This window comes from Triturus cristatus, chromosome 1_2 (assembly GCF_964204655.1).
Source record: "Triturus cristatus chromosome 1_2, aTriCri1.1, whole genome shotgun sequence".
NCBI lineage: Eukaryota > Metazoa > Chordata > Amphibia > Caudata > Salamandridae > Triturus > Triturus cristatus.
The window spans coordinates 643,858,405-643,878,353 of NC_140580.1; the positions used below are offsets into that span (position 1 = coordinate 643,858,405).

Genomic DNA, 19,949 nt, shown 5'->3' on the forward strand with positions numbered 1-19,949 from the left:
TGCACTTCTCTCACCAACATGGTGCCCCACAAAAACCAGTATGCCACGGCATACTGAGCTGGTGCCCTATGCTCATCTGATTGAGAGCAATGTGTCATATTGAATTCGTGCCCGCGGGAAGGACCTGAACTCCCCCCCCCCCCCCCCCGCCCCCCCCCCGCCAATGGGCCTTGCTGATATACTGTAGCGAGGGGAGACCTAGGGTACTAGGTAGAGGGGCTCACCTCCTATGGTCTCAGTTAAAGGAGACTCATTCTTCTGCAACCAGGAAACCTTGCTGCCCACACAGATGCACCGTGGGACCCCCATTGTCCCGCAGTTTAGTGCCCTGCAGTTTAAGTCCTCTCAGCCTAAAAGCAAACCTCACACATTCAGCCCTTTATGAGCTGTAAAAGAGGTGCTTGTGGGTGGCTGAGAGGGAGGGTTTGCAGTCCAGGAGGGTCTGCATAAAGTAGCTTCAGGAGTAGGGTCATCTATAGAGATGCAAACAGCCCTGTATGTCCCATGTTGTGTATAAGTTAGAGGGACCTAGCACATTTCCTTTCTGCCCAGAGGCCCCAAAAATCCTAGCACCGTTCCTGTGAAGATATTGCAATATTTAACTGCCAGGAAAGACAAGCATTGGCATAGCCAGTAGGTCTCTCTTTTGGGACCTTCTAAGTATTTAGTTATGCAGCACAATATCCTTGGTGAAACAACATCAACAGTTGCATGGCTAAACACTTATAAGGTCCCAAAGGCGAGACCTATTGGCTATGCCAATGCTTGTTAGATTGGGGATCGTACACTCTCAATTGTGCTCCCCTCGATCCAATTCAACAGGGCCTCTATTTGTTTCTGCTCTTGTGATGGGCATTGGTCCCAATCCTTGTTGCACTTTGTGTTCTTCTGCAGATTTTATTGTATTTATCGATGCACTTTTTTATCTCCTTGTTGAGGAAATGCAGTTTTAGGCAATGCAGACCAGCCCTCTGTTTTTTCCAGTTGCAAAACGAGGTTGAAGTTTGTCATGCTTTAGGGTCCTTTTTAAAATCAGCTTTGAGATGCCGAGATCTTATGCTCTATTAAATACCTTTTTAACTATGTTTGTCGGTATGCATTGCTTATGTACTCTTATGATTAAGCACTTTCATATAACTTGTTACTGAGGTGTTATGGTTTTATAAATGTTTTAAAATGTACCATATTTAAATAGTGTTTTTGTTGGTATGTCTTGTTTGCATATGAACTTCTATGATTATGTCTATATTCGAATAAAGTATTTTTGAAGTGATTGTAAATAAGCTGCCTAATTCCGAGTTTCAAGGTGGGTAGTCTTAGCTTACCTGTTTTCAGAACAGTAAACACTTACTGTTCAGTCTGTAAAGCCAACCTGCTAACTGGTTCAAAAGCTGTGGATAGTTGATGTGCTAGGAATCCCGAACGACATAGACGTGGACAGATCACAACTGCTATTTAACACACTAGGATTAGTGGTGGCGAAAATAGACATAGCGAGACGACGGGGGGATACAACCATGCCAACGATCCGAGAATGGAGAGTGGGAATGGATATGTACATGGCCTCAGACAGGGTCACATATAAGGCCAGAGTTTGCCTGAAAAAATTCAACAAGGTTGGAGAAACTACTATGGATTGGATGTTATGGATGATCTAGACTAGATAAGTTCTGAATGAAACATAATAGATACTAGCATATGAAGTATACTGAGGGGAAATGTTGTTTTGAACACGGGGAGGTAAACGTTGAACTGGGTGATGGGAGCCCATCCTAACGTCCTAAATATCCCTGGCTAAAAAAGTAAATGGAACCTTGAATGCATCACGGATATAATGGTCTTTTCTAAGATGACACTGTGTGTTAACATGCTACTGTAGTTGAATTTTGTTACTGTTTAAGAGCAATAAAACAATACAAATATTTTAAAAAAAGCTGTGGATAGGTGCACCACCAGCAAGTCACCTATGAAGGCAACGCACCACACAACACCCTTTCATGGGTGCTGGTGCTGAGATTCTGCCTTTCGTGTCTGATATCCCTGGTAAGAAGCTCTTTTCTAACCTATAGCCTGATATGTGAGGATCTGTAGGGTTAGTTCAAAGAACCTGTTGAAATCTGTTAACATAACCACTAAACAGAGTTTTTGCCAGGGAGATTGTTGAACAGTGTTGGAATAAAGATTAAATACGGCTGAGCCCAAGAGTTTGTTGGGCAGTGTTGTAATAAACATTAAACGTCTCAGACCTGGAGATTGCTGAACACTTTTTTAAATATAAACTGTAAACATCTCGTGGTAAAGCGCTCTTGCAGTCACCAGCTTTCCAGAAACTCTTATGTATTAGTCGCACCTAATAACTGTATGCTCAATAGAAATGTTTAACTATCAATCAATCTATTGCATTAGCTTTGTTATCACCTTATATAACATTTGCAGAATAGATAAACATGCTATGAATGTGTGGCCGAATCACAATCACTTGTCATTTGTTTAAAATAGATATATTCTGGTGCATTTTCACATTCTTAGCAGTAGAAAAACACAATATTTATAACGGAAACTAATCATTTTAGTCTTTGTTGCTCACATTGGCTGTATCAGTTACTTCATTCCTGGTTCCTCCTACTAACACTATAAAAATCCAAATACATGCAATTTCATTTGTGGTTACCACCTTTTTGTTAGAGAAAAGTGTAATTATTCTCATCTCATAGTTGAATTATTTTGCATGATTATAGTTGCCTTCACCTGACATCTTTATCTTGTTCTAGATGTCACCGTCAATGAGGACAGTTGGAACGGAGAGACCATACTACAGTCCACCACTGGGAGCAGGCTCCTAAACTTCGGAAGCTGCTCAGCGCTCCGCCCCGCTGAATGTAAGATCAGAAACACAAACACAGACTGAGCCTAAAATAGCTTTACATACATCTGTTCATTGGTACATATGCTCAGCTTTAAAATCCGCAGTGCCTTTTCAATTCGTAGCATATTTGTATTCAGAATAGAAATATGTCATATCACAAACAGATTTTTAACAAAGGTTTAAATTATTGATGGATTAATGCATGCAGGGCTGTATGAATTCATAACTTTAACTCCCCAGAGCTATGATCTCTTCTGTCATTACAAGCATGAATCATTGAATGCTGCTAAGCACTCTCCTCATGTTTGACAAACTTTGCCGTTCATTCGACTTTTTCCTTTTCTATATATGGTGTTATACAAGACTGTTTCATTTTACTATTATTACTATTTATTCATAGTTTTATTTCCACTCACTACAGCGTCCAGGATGGGTACGTGGGTCTTCCCCCTTCAGCCATTGGCTAACTTCCCTGTGAGTTATGGCACTCTATTCTTTCACAACACCCGCACACAAAGTAGTTTCTGTCACTGACGGGGATTACTATGGCAATGTCTGCATTTTGAGTCTAAAAAATATTTTTGCTTTCATCTGTTGTTTTCTTCTATATTGGCAAGGTGCAAGTAGACCCCGCAACAATACAGTATTGCAAAACCCACGACAAGCATTGACAAAGCCAAAATTCCTTGCAGTCAAAGCCAGACCTATTGGCTTTGCCAATGCTTGTTTACAATGTTGCTGAAAACGACCTGGTTTTATGTCCTTCGACTCTTAAAATATGAATTCACATAGCTTTGACATCTAATACTTTGACTACGGTTCTTTAACCTGCATGTCTGCCATCTCACCTTTTGCCTTTCAGCCCCACTCATTGCTGCTCCAGTCACTCGCTGGAGCATAGTTCACCTATTGTGCTTGTTGGCCTTGTCTTAGTTGATCACGTTAAAAACAAACTCATCAAGCTAGCCACTTTCCAGCCTTCACCTTGTTGTTGTCCATGGCTACCTTTCCACATCATGCATCAGAACACGTCTAACACCCACCAGAGAGGATAGTCCTCATTCCAAAAGAACCTGTTTGAAGTAGCCCAACAACTTGTGCATTGTTTTAAGAATTTTTCTATTGAGCATCCTGTATATTGGTGACCCCACTACCATACAAACTCACGATATAACTGAGGACAGAGACAACTTAAGCTGTGCACGGCCAGATGACAAGCCCGCACGCTCCAGATGTTAGTCTCTACATGGTTGGCTATGCATAGCGCTCACATTTCTAGCTACTTCTGCTGGCCACTTTCTTGGCAGTTTCCAGACCCTAGGAGGTTAAGACACAGCCCTCGCCCTTGACCAGGTTCCACAGCAATACACCCCCAACTTACTTCTTTGCACTTCAGATGTCATTAAAAATGGTGTTATCACTGCCTTTTCGCAATTAGCAGCACTAAGGTTTGCCAAAGCTACTGATGATGGGTGCTTGGCTATATTTGTGCCAACTGAAAGAGTGGGCCAGGAAGTTAGAATTAAACTTGAAAAAGTTGCAAGTTTGCTACTGACTAGGTGGCTTGCCCAAAAAAAAAAGACTGGGGGCCATGCAAGTTCCAAATGGATGAAAATATATCCCACATTATTAAACTGCAAGTGGACAACTCATCCAAGTAATATTTTATGGTATACTGAAAGCTGACATTCACACTACAGTCTACATCTTTCCAGTCGCATCCCCAAAAGCTGTGTCACAGCTGTTGTGCTGCATCACATGAAACTTTGAAGCTTCACCGCCTAGTTTCTCCAGAATGTACCCAGCACTCATCCACAGCCTACCTCCTCTCTATGGGTTTCTTCCCATCCAAAACCAGGAAAGGAACAATATTCTTTCTACATTTTAATAGGTATTACTGGCCACCAACGTTTGCAATGTAAAGGATCCACTTTGGCTTGCCATTTCTGGTTTTCCTCATTATTGCGGCCATCAACTGCACTGTTGCCACAGGAACAGCCCCCAAATATGTGGAAAATACAATCATCAAAGCTCATCTTGAAAATAAGACATCAAGTCACTTATCCTAGCCAATTGTAGATCCACCTAGAGCTTATTCTTCATGGCCCAGGCTCTCGAGATGATTGAGGCATTTGTCTCACATGGCATTATACTGCCTCCTGAGGGACTTCTAGTTGATCTTCCATAAAGTCGTAGAATTGAAATCCACCTAAACAAACACAAGTGAAGAATTACTTTCATATATGAAAGAAGTCCTGTCTTCTAACTACTGCCACTGGACTCCTTAGTTACGGTGTTCTTAATTAACCTTGCCGCACACCCTGGCATGCAAGACATTCCATTCAACTTTCTTTACATCCTTCCTGCAAAACTGGATGCAAAATGCCAGAGCATTCCTCTCCAAAGCTGCCACCATCTCCTGCAGTGCTCCACAAAGGTCTGCACTATAGTAAATCCTGGTCAAAGTATACATTCCCCACATATGAAAAATATTGAAGTCACAAGAAACTCTGTGTATGTTTTAAAAATGACCTCTACATATTAAGATACAGGATTGAGCTAGGGACCACTAGGAGGACACTTCCTCCCTGGAGCAGAGTGAAGTGCAGATGTACTAATACTGTGGTAGAATGTGTTCAAGACAGATCCAGCTTTTTGTTGACACTAACCTCATTGGTTTCTGTTTAACTGACAACTATCCAAAGGGACATCACTTTTAACCCCAACAAAGCAAGATACCTAAGGATGTTGATCTCCAAACTCTGTGGTTGTGTAGTGCATTGTTTATCTCCTGTGTCTATGTTGGATACCCTCTTGTTGCTCAACCATCCCTGCCACATCTCTCTTGTTAAGCTGTAGCATATGGAGGCGGGGCTTGGCACGTCAAGATGGCGGTCGCACTCTAGGAGTGCTCTGGACCCCTCCGTCATCCGTGCCACGATCCGCCGACATCTGCAGTACTCTGACCTCCGGACCGGTGCACCGTTATTCCTGGCAGCTTGCCTTCCTTGGTTGCACCGTCACCTGCAGGGATCGGCCGCTCCGAAGTCTCGCGGCCCGATTTCCCGCCTTGACCCAGCCATAATGGCGGAACCCGCTTCCTGTGTTGCCGGGCCTGGAGTGGCGGCCTGCCCCCAGAGCTGACGGTTGGGTGTGCTATGGGCGCCACTGCGCCTCCACGGAGTCCCCCACCAGTGTGGGGGGAGACGGAGAGATCAGGTGGAGGTGGCCTGGAGCGGGGCACCAGTCGGTGCTGCTCGGCCTGCACTCCCATTTCGGCGCTGCACCTTACCTCGAGGATTGTGGAGTTGGTTTTGCTGGGCTCGCCCTGAGGCCTGTGCGGGAGCCCCCCTCCCCCGGGATCGGCTGTCGGTTCGGACAGTGGGTGGCTCCTGCGCCAACACGGGGCCTGGGAGCATCGGAGAACTTTGGAGGCCTCTGCTGCTGGGTCCGGCGGCCGCGGCCTGGTCGCCGTCTCGGCGGGCCTTTGACCTTCGCCCCTCCCCTGGTGAGTGCGGCGTAGAAATTGCTGGCCATTGGAGTGCGATCCTGCCTGGGGGGGGGGGGTTCGGCTGCAGCATCGAACAGCGAGTTAGAGGAGATCTCCCTCCCGGCACTGGAGTAGAACGACGGTCGTGCCACGGCCGGCAGTGTGGTCCTGGGGGAGGCCCGCCTTGAGGCCTGCTTTCCGGCTGACGCCCCTGCACCTGATAGCCCACGCCATATACGGGCTGGGGCCTACTTTCCACCCCCGGGGAGCACCGTGTTGTGTGTGGACGGCGGTGTGGGGGTGAGGGATCGGCCTGCCTACCGGGTAGTCTCGGCTGCACCACTCGGGCAGCGGGGTTGTCAGGGGGGACCTCCACTGCACATTCCTTCGGCGCGCTGCATCGGGTCCTGCGGCCTCCGTGCCGGACTGCCTCTGCCCTTGGGTCCCCCCGGGCTGGTTGCCCCCGGCCCGGGGTCCTGTTTCCTTTTGGGCCCCTTTCGGGACTGCTGCTGGCGACGGCTGGCCGCGCTGTCTCTGCTGGCCCTGTTGGGAACCCCTAGGCTGCCTGAGCTGCGGTGGAGGGGTGGGACACCTCCTCCCGAGCCCTTGATTCGCCTCCCTCGACGCCCTGCACCGGTTTGAGGCCGGGGGGCCCGGTGCTTTGGGGCTCTGGTGTGACCTACTCTCAGCTGCCGGATCGGGTAGCGGAGGTCGCGCGCGGGGCTCACCTGGGGGCCCTGCCCACTGTGGACGGAGAGCCGGCACTTTGTTGGTGTGCCCGAGACTGAGGGGTGGTGGTCTGGCTGCTCTACCGTGTGGTGGGAGGCGCGGAAGTGACCTGGTGCCTGCCCTTCCACCCCCACCACTGTTGGCCCGTATTCTCCCTTCTTTGATCTTGGTCCGACTCCTTGGTGGCGTGGCTAGCCGCTGGCCCATCCTCTGAGACGCTGGTTGTTCCCTGTGGTGATTCCTTGGCACACTTGATTAGGTGGCCCCCGGACTGGCCCTGATCCCTGCGGTGGGAGGGTGTGGGCGCGGCGGTCCACCTGCCTCTGTTGGGCCACTAAGACTCTGGGTCAGACAGGACCCCCCCTTCCACCTCTTCAGTGACTGCTCTGGTGAGTGGGAGGATCGGCCATCGTGTTGGGTGGCAGGGCGGTGGTCTGACTCTGGCACCCCCACCCCTCTCTCGTCGCCTTCCTAAGCGGGGCTCTGAGTCCGGCACTGTCAATACTCCTGACGCACGGTCTGACCTAGTCCTCCTGGGAGGGCCACTCCATCCGACCCTGGAGCCGGGCTTGGGGCATTTTCTTCCGGCTTCTGCTAGGACCTGAGGGGGGTGGAATCCTGCGCCCGGACCTGAGCATTGACGGTCGGGGGTCCACCTCCCCCCTCCCTCTTCCTTTGCCCTCCAAGACCGGCGCTCACACCTGTTGGGGCTGGAGTGCCCTCTACCCTCGGAGACGATGGACAGAACTCGCACCCCACAGAACCCGGTCCCTCCAACCCAAACAAAAATGGACCAGTTTACTACTTCAGATCGGGACCCTGGCGGGGGGACACGCATCGCACTTGGAGCCGTTGGGGGGCGAGCTATCCACCATTCTTCAGGCGATAAGCACGTCACAGGCCTCGGTGGAGTACAAGATTGGCGAGGTGAGGGTGGATGTGGCTCTCATCCGCCAGGACCTGCGCAACGCTACGGCACGCATCGCAGAGACGGAATCCCGCATCTCCACGGCAGAAGACGACATCAATCAGCTCAAGACCCAGGTGGCCCGCCTCCAGACCCGGACCTCGGAACTCCACCGGCGGGCCGAGGATGCCGAAAATAGGGCACGGAGGAACAACCTACTCCTTTTGGGGTTTCCTGAGGGAGTGGAGCAGGGTCATGCCGACACCTTCGTAGAAACCTGGGTGCGCTCATGGATGCCCAAGGAGAGACTTTCGCCCTGGTTTGCCGTGGAGCGAGCCCACCGCTCCTTGGCTCCAAAGCCCCCACCTGGTGCCCCGGCTCGACCCATTATTCTGAAAGTCTTTAACTTTCGGGACAGGGACGCTATCCTGGGGGCGGCTAGGGCTCTTGGTCCACTGCAGTATCAGAACTCCAGAATTATGGTTTTCCCGGACTACTCCAGGGAGGTGCAGACTCAGAGTCGATCCTATGATGAAGTCAAACAAAAACTCCGTACCATGGGCCTTCGCTATGGCCTACTTTTCCTGGCCCGGCTCAAAGTCATCTTCCAAGACGAGACATTCTTCTTTGACAACCCCCAGGCGGCCTGGACCTGGATCACAGAGGAACGGCCCCTTTTGCATGGACCAGCCCCCTCTCCCGCCCGGTGGGCCCCCTCCGCAGCCGCACCCATCCCTGCCTAAGCCGCAGCGGCACCGGACCAGGTCCCGCAAGAAGAATGATCGCCGGGGGGAGGGATCCCGCTCCCCGGGGGTGCGGACTCAACACTCCCTTTCACGGGCTCTGCCGCGGTGGTCTGCCTCCCCCAGCCCGACGACCTCCCTGATCGATCTGGGCACTATCCCAGGGCCCCCGGCGGCCCTGCGACGCGCTGTGTCAGACTCAGACTTGTCTAAAAGTCCTGTGATCCGTGGATCCGATGAAGATGGGACAACTTGAACCACGGGGCGGCAACTCTGTCTTTCCCTTTTACGGAGGTGCCGGCAAGGTGACTGCTCTTGAAATCCCCGCAAGTGGGGCGATCTGACTTAGCTGTTCCCCAGCATTGGTGAACTCATTTCTAATCCAATCCCATGACTTGTCTACGATACTGGTTGCAACGTTGTCTTAATATGTTTACAGCTGTCGACGTATCTCTTATCCGGCTACATGGAGGGGGTCCATCTCTGCCACGTTCCTGTTTCGCTAACCGTTTTAGCTTAGCATTAAACCTCACAGTGGGGTTGTTGGTTTGATTTGTTTCTTGTTCAGGGCGACAGATGCTTCCTCTTCAGAAGTGTAGGGTGGGGGGAGTTGGGGGGCGAGGGAGGGGGGGAAGACCGTTGTCTCCCAACAGTTTGTTGTTTTTAGCCGCCTACGGGCCGCTGGTTCTTGTTCTTACCGGTAGCTGCAACCACATGTATGACTTTGCAGACGGCACCAAATCCACCAGTTCACACACTTTCCACCCGGCGCCCCGGGCCTTGGGAGGCTGCTGCCCTGGGGACCTGGGCACCGCCGCGCTTGCATCCGCTCTTCCACACACTGTCCAACTTGATGCCCTCCAACTTCATTAGGACCCTCCACGTCCTATCCTGGAATGTTAATGGATTACTTGACCATATCAAGCGTGCTGCTGTCCTTCGCAGTGCCCGCCGCTATACACCCGACATCCTGTTTCTACAGGAGACACACCTCCTGGGCTTCCAATGTAATTTCCTCGCCCGCTATGTGTTTGACAGGGTCTGGCACTCGGGCTTTACACAAGGTTCCCGGGGGGTGGCCATACTCCTTCGGCGAGGACTTCCCTTTACCCTAGCCAAAGCTGAAACGGACGCTCAAGGCCTCTATGTGGCCCTGACGGGTACGATCGAGGGTCACCCTCTTAGTCTCCTATGCACATACATCCCCCCGCCACCATGGCCTCTACCCTCTGCCGCCTCACACCGGTGATTTCCTCCTTCCCACATGGCCTGATGGTGGTTGGGGGAGACTTTAACGCCGTTCTGCAGCCATCGTGTGATGCGACTGGCATTCCATCGGCCTATCGCCTTGCCTCGGCGTAACGTCTATCTGATTGGTCCTCCGCCCTAGGTCTCTGTGATGCCTGGAGGGTGTGAAACCCCCGTAAGGAACAATACACCCACACTTTGGCGGCCCATCACACACACTCCCGCATCGATCTGTTTCTGTTGCGCGCGACGGACTGTCAGTTACTGTCCGGGGCCTCCATACTGCCCAGGGGTATCTCGGACCATTCCCCCGTCTCCCTCCGTCTCGGGACCCCCCCTGCTGGCACCCGTGCGACATGGCGGTTGAACGCTTGGTTCCTACAAGACGCCACATTTGTCGAGTCCCTCGGACAAGAATTGCGACTTCACTTCTCAGCCAATGTGGGTTCGGTTCCTTCGCCGGGACGCTGTGGGAGGCCGGCAAGGCTGTGGTCCGGGGTGTGGCCAGAGGCCTGATCCACGCAAAACGCAGGGAGCAATCTGCTCAGCTCATGCAGCTGGAAGCCCAGGCAGCGCTGCTGGAAGGAGACCGACTTACAGACGATAGCGACGACTCCACTCGGCAACTTTCATTGCTCCATGTGGAGATCCGCCGGATCTCGCTGGAATCCGCTAAATTGCTCTGGCGATCCTCAGTGGCACGCGTCTATGGTTGGGGCGACAAAAATGGCAAATTGCTTCATAACTTAGTGTCTTATCCCAAGGTTAACCGCATCATCCCCGAGATTCGGGATGGAACCGGAACTCACCATGTGACGTCCCATGCCATTGCCCAAGCTTTCGCTAGATATTACGCGGCCCTCTATGCAGCCCACTCTCCCCAGTCCTCCCTGGCGGATCTATTGGCTGGGACTGGTACCCAGCTGCCCCGCCTCCCCCAGACGGCCTCAAAGGCTCTGGACCATCCTTTCACCCCAGAGGAGATACATGGAGCCATCTCACTGTTACACTCTGGTGAGACGGCCGGGCCCGACGGTTACCCCCAAGAGTATTACGGGACCTATCGCGATGAATTGGTTCCCCACTTAGTGGAGCTGTTCAAGCATGTGATAGACGAAGGATCCTTCCCACCCGAAACCGATCTGGCCACTATTGTGGTCATCCCCAAAACGCAGCCACCCTCCCTTGACTGCGCGGACTATCGTCCTATCCCTCTCCTCAATACGGAGGTCAAAATCTTCGCCACGGTGGTGGCCCAACGGCTCCGTCCTCACCTGCAGGACTTGGTCTGTCCAGACCAATGCGGCTTCATGCCTGCCCGGGGCACCCGACATTGCATACGCCGCCTCCACCTGGCCCTTGCCCACCGTCATCACCTCACCCCGTACTTGGCGCTGCTTTTTATAGATTTTGAAAAAGCATTTGATACGGTGGATTGGGGATATCTTGGGGATGTGCTGGAAGGATGGGTTTTGGCTCCCCTTTCCGCCGTCTTATTTGGGTTCTTTACTGTAATCCCAGGGCACGTGTCCTCATTAACGGCGAACTATCTGAGACGATCCCCATCCGAAGGGGCACCCGCCAGGGCTACCCGCTCTCACCGCTTCTATTTGCGTTGGCGATGGAACCCCTGGCTTCCCTCATCCGGCAGGATCCCCTCATCCGTGGTTGGGCCTGGGACCGGACTCAGATTGACTCAGATTGACAAGATAGCCCTCTATGCCGATGATGTCCTCCTTTTTCTGGCGGACCCGGAGCTCTCCGTCCCTAGATGCCTAGACTCCCTTTCTGCCTTTGAGCGGGCCTCTGGTCTCTGACTCAACCCGACGAAGTCCACCCTGGTCCCCCTACACCCAATCACGGGCGTGCTTTGACTAGCAAACGACAATCCTTCAAATACTTGGGTGTGTGGGTCGCCCTCCTCCCGGAACTCGAGTGGGCTCTGAATATTACGCCCCTGGTTGCCAGGGCCAAGGCGGATCTCAGGAAATGGCACTCCCTCCCTCTCAACCCTTTGGGCAGAAGTGCCCTCTTCAAAATGATGGTCCTTCCCCGCTTTCTTTATATATTACAAAATATCGCCATCCACCTTCCGGGCAACTGGTTTCAGGAATTGGACGGAGTCTTCACCTGGTTTTTATGGGGTAACGGGAGGCCGCGAATATCTCTAGCACATTGCTGCATTCCCCCCTTTGACGGGGGCATGGGGGTGACTAATCTCCCACTCTACTACTGGCCACGAGGCTTATCGTAGTACACGGTTCGCGGGCGGCTGGTCTGACCCGGCGTACCGGGTGGAACTCAGGGTAATGGACTTGGTGCAGATCCAAGCGTACCTATACGGTAGTCCCGTGCCACGGGCTCTGCCCCCAATCACTAGGACGGTGCTTACGGCCTGGCGTACAGCCCTCCAACATGTACGATGGGACCGGAAACTCACCAGACAGACGCCCCTGTGGAGTGGAACCTGGCTGCGGGAGGTTTCATCCCTCCAGGACTTCCGCCGTTGGGATCTCATTGGGATCTCGTTACTCGGAGACGTCTGCACGGGGGACCATATCAGATCCTTCGCGGACCTGCAGCAACGCCATTCCCTCCTTCCCTCCCAATTTTACAAATACTTACTACTCAGGCATGCACTCCGCATACACATTTCGTCCCCTACCCCTCTCCCGGAATTTAGCCCCCTGGAGGCCCAGGTGATGATGGGGAACCTGGGTAGTGGAGGGGTGTTACGGATCTACCGATCCCTGGTGAACAATGGTCCCGTGTCACTTGATCGGCTTAGAGCCTGCTGGGAGGGGTGGTTGGGCCCACTGGAGGAGGCGGATTGGAGAGATGCCCTTATGGCCCCCAAGACCTTGACAACCTCCTCCAAGCTGCGTCTCGTCCAACTCTACTACCTCCATATGACATACCTTATTCCAGCGCGTCTGCACAGCGCCCACATGGAACCCTCCCCGGCTTGCGCGCGTTGCACTCACGCCCCCGCGGATTTTTACCACATGGTTTGGCAGTGTCCTGCGCTGGCGCCGTTCTGGAGAGGGGTGGAGCTTGAGCTCACGCGGGCCCTTGGGTGGGAGGTTCCCCACGACCCACTACGTCTGCTCTTGGGGGTGTTTGATGGCCTCGATGGCTCCAGGGCCGATAAGCGATTCTTGGGGACAGCGCTGGCGGTGGCGAAGCGGGATATTGCGGCGCTTTGGTCCCAGGTCAAGTCACCTACTGTGAAGAAATGGAGGCGGGGAGTGGACTGGTGTGGGACCCAGGAGGAGCCCCTCTTTGAGGCCCGGGGATGTCCCGAACTATTTGGCAAAGTGTGGGGCAAATGGTTCAATCTATTACCCCCATGAAGGGGTTGACTGTGCGGCTTACCTGTATTTCTGTGAACATATGTCGTACTCATCCCACCGGTGCCTTGGGTTCCAGTCGGCCTTTTTATCGAATGTAACTCATCTCCATGATGTGTTTGATTTGCTACCGATGAATTTCTGTTTTGTAAACATTAATAAAAATTTGATTATCAAAATAAAAAAGCTGTAGCATATAAATATTTTGACTGCTGCAATGTCATCTACATAGTGATATAGTAAAAAAGAGTCTGCTAACTGCAAAAGGACCCAGAAACACACATTATGAGTCTCATCAGGCTGTTTCGCTCACACATCAGGCATCAAAGGCACTGCATTGGCTAACCATATAAGAAAGACTGATCTTCAAAACTCTATGCCTGGTTCACAAGGCTGCACATGCAAGAGCCCTGGAAATCTTGTTAAAGTCGTCTCGAAATATTAGTCAATTAAATGTCTATGGTCAGCCTCTCTGAAACTTCTGTCCATCCATCTGGCTAAATTCAAGCAGTTCATGGACAAATCTTTCTATTCGTAAAGCCTCACTTTCTGGCGCTCACTCCTTCTCCATCTCGTATTTAAAGATTCCAAGAATACTTGAAAACTCATATATTATTGGTTACAAGGGCTTTGGGTAACCTAATCGCACATTTCATGCCACGTCCAATGAACAGCAGTTCTATCAAACTTCATAAAGAAATGGCATCCGAGACCTCTCACTGTACAAATGGTCCATCCACCCTGACCGGGTTCTTGTGAAGCGTGCTAAAGTGGCTACAAAGTTGTCCGAGCACTGCACAAAATACATACCACACAATAAATAATAAACAATACATTTTTCCAGACGGTCAAAAGATTTTTCTCCTTTGAGGGAACCCAAAGAAGCTACCACGAAGGATGAACCAAGTTTTTTTTTATTAATAAATGCTGCTCACCAGGAGGGAGCTGCCAGCTAACACCACAATCAACTGTTACCTCCTTTTTACATTCCTGAAACCCCCATACTAACATTCAGGGATGTTTGCGAATGCAACACATCTCCCTCCTTAAATAACAAATAAATTAAAAGTATAAAATAACAAACAATTTGGAAGTAATAGATACGATAAATATTTAAAATCATATTACAGCGATAGCATAAACATCCTTGTAAAATACCAAACCATTGCATATATAAGTCAATTCATCTAGTACATTACATAGTCCTTGAACTATTTTGTAGAATTACTTTTTCATTCCTGATGCAACTTTTGTGGAATCAGTAGTATATCGTCAACACTATTTCTGTGACCTTGGTCAAAATCTTTTGTGACACATGTTGATAATTTTGTCACTTTCTTGTAGTTCCACACATTACCATCACTCAGCACTGCTGCTATTTGCGGGTTTACCTTTCTCACTTGGAAGGGGCCAGAAGATCTAGATAACCCCCTTGCTTCCTTTGCATCCACTTCTTACATGCGCACACTACTGCCAAATCCATTACACATGCACAACTGCTCTGGTGTTTTCGTCATTGTCACACAACTTGTGTTTGTCTACACCTTGTGATAACAGCATCCTTGGTTATCTATTTTTCATTACCTCAAAAGACTCTTTCTCGTTACACTATTGTGAGTGTGCTATGCCCATGTTAACTGATTAGCAGCATTTCTTCACAAACCTCTGGCACACTGCCAGCTGCAATCCTTCCTTGTGCCTCTTGCTCCATCTCTCTACGAGACCATTCACTAGGGGGTAATAAACATATGAGCGAGTATGTGCACCACCACATGTCATCTAAAAATCATTCATGTTTTTTGACAATATGCACCCCATTATCGGTCACTATAATCTCTAGTTTACCCTCTCTCTCCCATATTTCTTCAAGGAAAGAAATCACATCATGAGGAGTTACTTGTTTGGTAAATTACATTTCCCGTGACCTAGAATGGTAATCCACCTCAACAATGGCATACTAGGGAACATTGTTATGTCCTGATAGATCCAACCCAGTGTTTTTTCCAAGGGGCACCAACTTATTAGTTACAATAGGTGGTAATCAATCAACTGTCCCCTCGATTTGTCACATTATGCTCGTGGTATGTAATTTCGTATGCTTCTCTCTTTGTCTTGGTCCAAAGCAGGCACCAATATTCCACTCTTATTCTGTGCTTGGTCGCAATCATACATGTATGTCCCTCATGAGCCAACGTCAGAATGTTCCCCATCAATGTTTCAGGCACAACCAACACTTCACCACACAACAACATATCATTAACCACTGACAGGTCAGTACTTATGTGTCTATTATTCTCAGCACGATCACATCCCTCACACTTCCTTGGCTATCCTACTGATGCACATATTTTAGGACTTCCTGAAATATCACATCATCCTTCACTGCTGGTAGTCTCACCCCATGTGAAATTTGGCCTTCAGCGATTGCACTCACTGAAGCCACCACCCATTTGTCTTCATTCGTTGCACATTCTTCCTGACCCTTAACTGATCATCGTGACATGCAATCTGTTAAAAATTTATCTTCTCTGGATCAAACTCCATTTTGTGAGAATACGCTAACATCCTCATCATCCAACGTGATATTCTAGCAGATGGCTTGGTCAAATCTTTTGTGGTGAATACATCAACTGTGGTCAGTGCGTATGATAAATCCAGGTCCCTGCAAAAATGGCCTAAAATAATTAACACCCCACCAACAAGCCAATGCTTCATACTCAGTGGTGGAGTATAATAATTCTACACCCCTCAATGGCAGGATAGGCCCGTCCCCTGCCAAAGTGGTGTGGCGGGCCGGAGGAGCGAGGTGGGGAGAGGGCTCGGGGGACAAAATAAGAATAACTTTTTTTTTTGTTTTAACTTACCTGATCTCTGCCACCTCCACCGTCTGCTCCTACACACTTTTCCTGCTCTGGGACAGGCTCTCAGGCTGCACTGCAGCCAATCCTGAGGCTGCATGAAAGCAGCGTCAGGATTGGCCTGCACGCTGGGACATTATGCTCCCAGGAAGACTGGGAGCCTGTGCCTGCTTTCTCCAGCCCCAGCAATGCAACTGAGGCTGAAGACAGCTTCACTGCACATGAGTGTTTGGCTGGCCTGAAAAGGCTGGCCAAACCCTCATGCTCAGAGAAGGGACATGGGACTGCACTACCACTCCCCCACCACAGTGTCATCCCCCTGGACCCGCCCTCAAGACTCATCAGAGTCCTGGGGTGGATCCAAGGGGATTAAAATAAAACGATAATAAAACAGTTTTAAATCCCTTTTTATTATTGGTTTATTTGCGGGTGGTGGCGGGGAGGCGGCGCTCCTCCGCCCTAACGGAGGGGCCGCCGCTGCTCAATGGTCTCAATGCGTAAGCGATAGTGACCCCTCCATCATCTCTGTATAGTGTCAAGACAGCACCCAGGCCCACGCTGCTGGCATCTGTTCAAATTACACTCTTATCACGTGTCAAATTGTTTCTGCTCAGGGGCAGATGCTATATCCTTTTTCAACTGCTCAAATTCACTCGCGTACCCCTCACACCACCCGTCGTTGCAGCTTTTTAGCATCAGTTGCCTCATACAGAGAGTCTACAATCATAGGAATAAAAAGAGAATAATATTTTGCCAACCCAAGGAATGACTATAGGTGATCCCTTGCTCAATGGCGAAGGGGCATCCTAAATGACTTTTACAAATTTGATTTCAGTTGATGCACCAATTCTCATTCAAACCAATGCCTCAGATGCTCCACACGTCACACCAACTTATATTTCTCCAAAATGATAACTAACCTTACTTTTCTGAAAGAAGCTCAACACCTTATTTAATGGTTTGTCATGACTTTCCTTATTTTTGCCAAAGACAAGAATCATCTTGAAAATAAGTCACATTAGCCACATCTAGGAATAACTGATGCATTGCTCTTCAGGGAAGGACCCCAAGGAAGTTACCACGATGGATGTAGTAAGTTGTTTTTATTAATAAATGTTGCGCAGCAGGAGGGAGCAGCCAGGCAACACCACAAGCAGCTGGTTCCTCCTTTTTCAATTCGAGAACCCCCCTCCTGAACCCACATTCAGGTACGTGGGTGAATTCAACACACTTCCCATTGGATTTCTAGAATGACGACATCCTCACAGTCTTGCAACAGAGCATGGATACTCCATTATCATTGGACGCTTTGCTGATACTTTAAACTGTAATCTCTGTTTTACTGTCTTTACCTGTGTTTTGTATTGAGATGCTCAAATCTGTGGCTGTGCTTTTCTGTCATATGTTGATGCGTTCTATTATGTGGTGCCTTTGCTTCTGAGCTGCTTTGAGGCAGCCTTTTGAAAATGTTCTCTTCTGCTGCATTTGATTTCATCTTGTGCTTTCATTCTCAAGATTATTGGAGCGATTATTCATTATGGGCAGTCTCCGTGCAGTTCAACAGCATTGTGTACTTAACAGTTAAACATATCAGCACATCTGATGCCCGGTTTTGTAAACAGCAGCCTTCCATCATTAATGATTGATCTCGTGTTCACACAACATTATAATCTAATTCGAATAAAGGTTGTAGATTTTTTTAAACATTTGAGACCAGATTGCAAAATGATGCTCTTCAGTTTAAAGAGCAAGGACAGTCACCCTCTGGTTGATGCCATTTTCTTTCCCGGCCCCACTACAATTTAGCTACACGTTTCTGAAAGAAAATAATTAAGCCAAGTCTTTATTGCACGTCTCTATTGTCAGTTTTGTGGGCCACTTGATGGGAGAGGTATACTGATGAGAGCATGAATTTAAGATTAAAATGTAAATAACATAATAAATAAAATAAAACGGATCCCTTTCTTCACCCAGTCAACTCCCAGAGTTTAAAAATGGCTGGAGTCCCTGGAAGGTGAGATAAACTTTTGATGTTTGCAGTGCATACGAGAACTCAGCTGGCATGCCCAGAAGAGTTTCTTGACCTGAAGTTACTGATGTCACCCTTGATGGAGGATGCACCGCAGAGCAGAGCAGGAAGGATTGGAACATTGAAACTGTTACACTCTACCCCGCCTTGCCATGCCTGCTGCTAATGTCATTAAGCATTAGTCTCGATTGGGGGCTCCAATGCAAAGAGGGTGCTCACGAAGATGTTGACTTTCATACTCAGGGATCTGATTTGCTGCAACCCTTTAAATTCTTTTCCTTTCCTGTAGATCTCAGTCACATTATTAAAAAAGCCCTGGTATGTCTAGAGGACACGGGGATGTATTTTGTTACCTGAGAGTTCTTTGTTTGGCTGCAGATTGCAGTCTTCTGGTTTGAATCTTCAAAGATATTTATGTAGATTTATTTCGAACATGCAGTATCCTCAATGGCTGTCCACACTCCATGTAGTTTAGATAGATACAGCAGTTTATTGTTCTTGAACATGGCTTGATGGATAGGTACAACATTTTATTATTACATTTACACACTTTAGACTTTTAAATATATAAGTCCAACTTATAGTTTTAACAGTTGTTCTATTCCTTTAGGAGAATTTGTACATTGCTTCTGTTGGCTGGGTGGCTTAAGGAATCACTTATTTTATTATTTTATAGACAGATGTTAATGTGTATAGGTGGTTCCGGGTAGTGGACCCCAGCACTCATTTATTGGGACCAGGACCTTTTCAGACTTTGACCTGAAGCACGGGATAGAATATCAGAAAAGGGAGAAAGGAGGGGGAAGAGAATGACAGGTTAACAATCACAAAGAGAAGGAGCAGGGATGAAAAAGAACCTGCAAAGTGAGATCAAGAAAAAGGGGGTGATTGGAGGAGGAATAAAGAAGCATGTGATGGAATCAAAACTAGGCTACTGTCGTATTCCGCAACCTCAGCATTTGGCAATCCAGGCAGCGTGCTGTTAAGAAAAACAGTGCACCTGCACTTTTTTTTAATACAAATTGAGCATCATTTAATAGGTCTTTTGAGGTGTCGAGAAGCTCCTCGGATGCATTTTATTATTATTTTGCAAGGGATGGGGAATTCTTTGGTGGACCTGGTGGTTGTTTGCAGAAAGTAAAATTATCTTTTGCATGGTGTGACACAAAGTAACACAGTTAGAGGAGAATGCCAGAATAAGAGCAACTTATGAATTTTAGTAAATTCCTCACTAGGTGAATTTTGATAGTTATGTATAGCTACCCATAACGGTGAGCTAGTACTGAGAGGGAGCAACAACTGAAGATATCCTTGCAAGATTTGGGCCCTGAGAAAGATTGAATGTACTCAAGATTATGAGGAATGTTGGTGTTCTAGGAGAAAGTAGCAGCTGGCTATAAGGGACCAAGAGCGGTCGTATTTTTCCTTCATACATAAAGTTGGTACTCCATTTCAAGGCATTCTTTCCATACTCCTATTTTTTTTAACTGTTTGGAGAAGCTTTGTGAAGTGTATTAAAGCATGTCTAATTCCCAGGCATACTTAGTTTGAGCTGCCTTTTGAAGAAGTAAGGATACAACTTGAACAAAGGTTGTTATTGTGCTTGAAGATCATGCAGGACAGCCTTTCTTACTGGACCAGGTGGGGTCAGGGCATGTTTAACGACTTTACCTCATATGCATCCATTTGCCTTATTTATATAAGGGGTGATAACATTTTTATGAAATAT

The 19,949-nt window shown here is 48.7% G+C and overlaps 1 protein-coding gene across 2 annotated transcripts in view; it reads left to right on the plus strand.

The window, feature by feature from the left end:
- The window catches only part of SHLD2 (shieldin complex subunit 2), an 844,943-nt gene that overhangs the window by 394,577 nt on the left and 430,417 nt on the right, over positions 1-19,949 (plus strand). For both annotated transcript variants that reach the window (XM_085607834.1, XM_085607842.1), the window contains exon 4: positions 2,772-2,879. In XM_085607834.1, the coding sequence (XP_085463960.1) occupies positions 2,772-2,879 (108 nt within the window). The remainder of the gene's footprint in view (positions 1-2,771; positions 2,880-19,949) is intronic.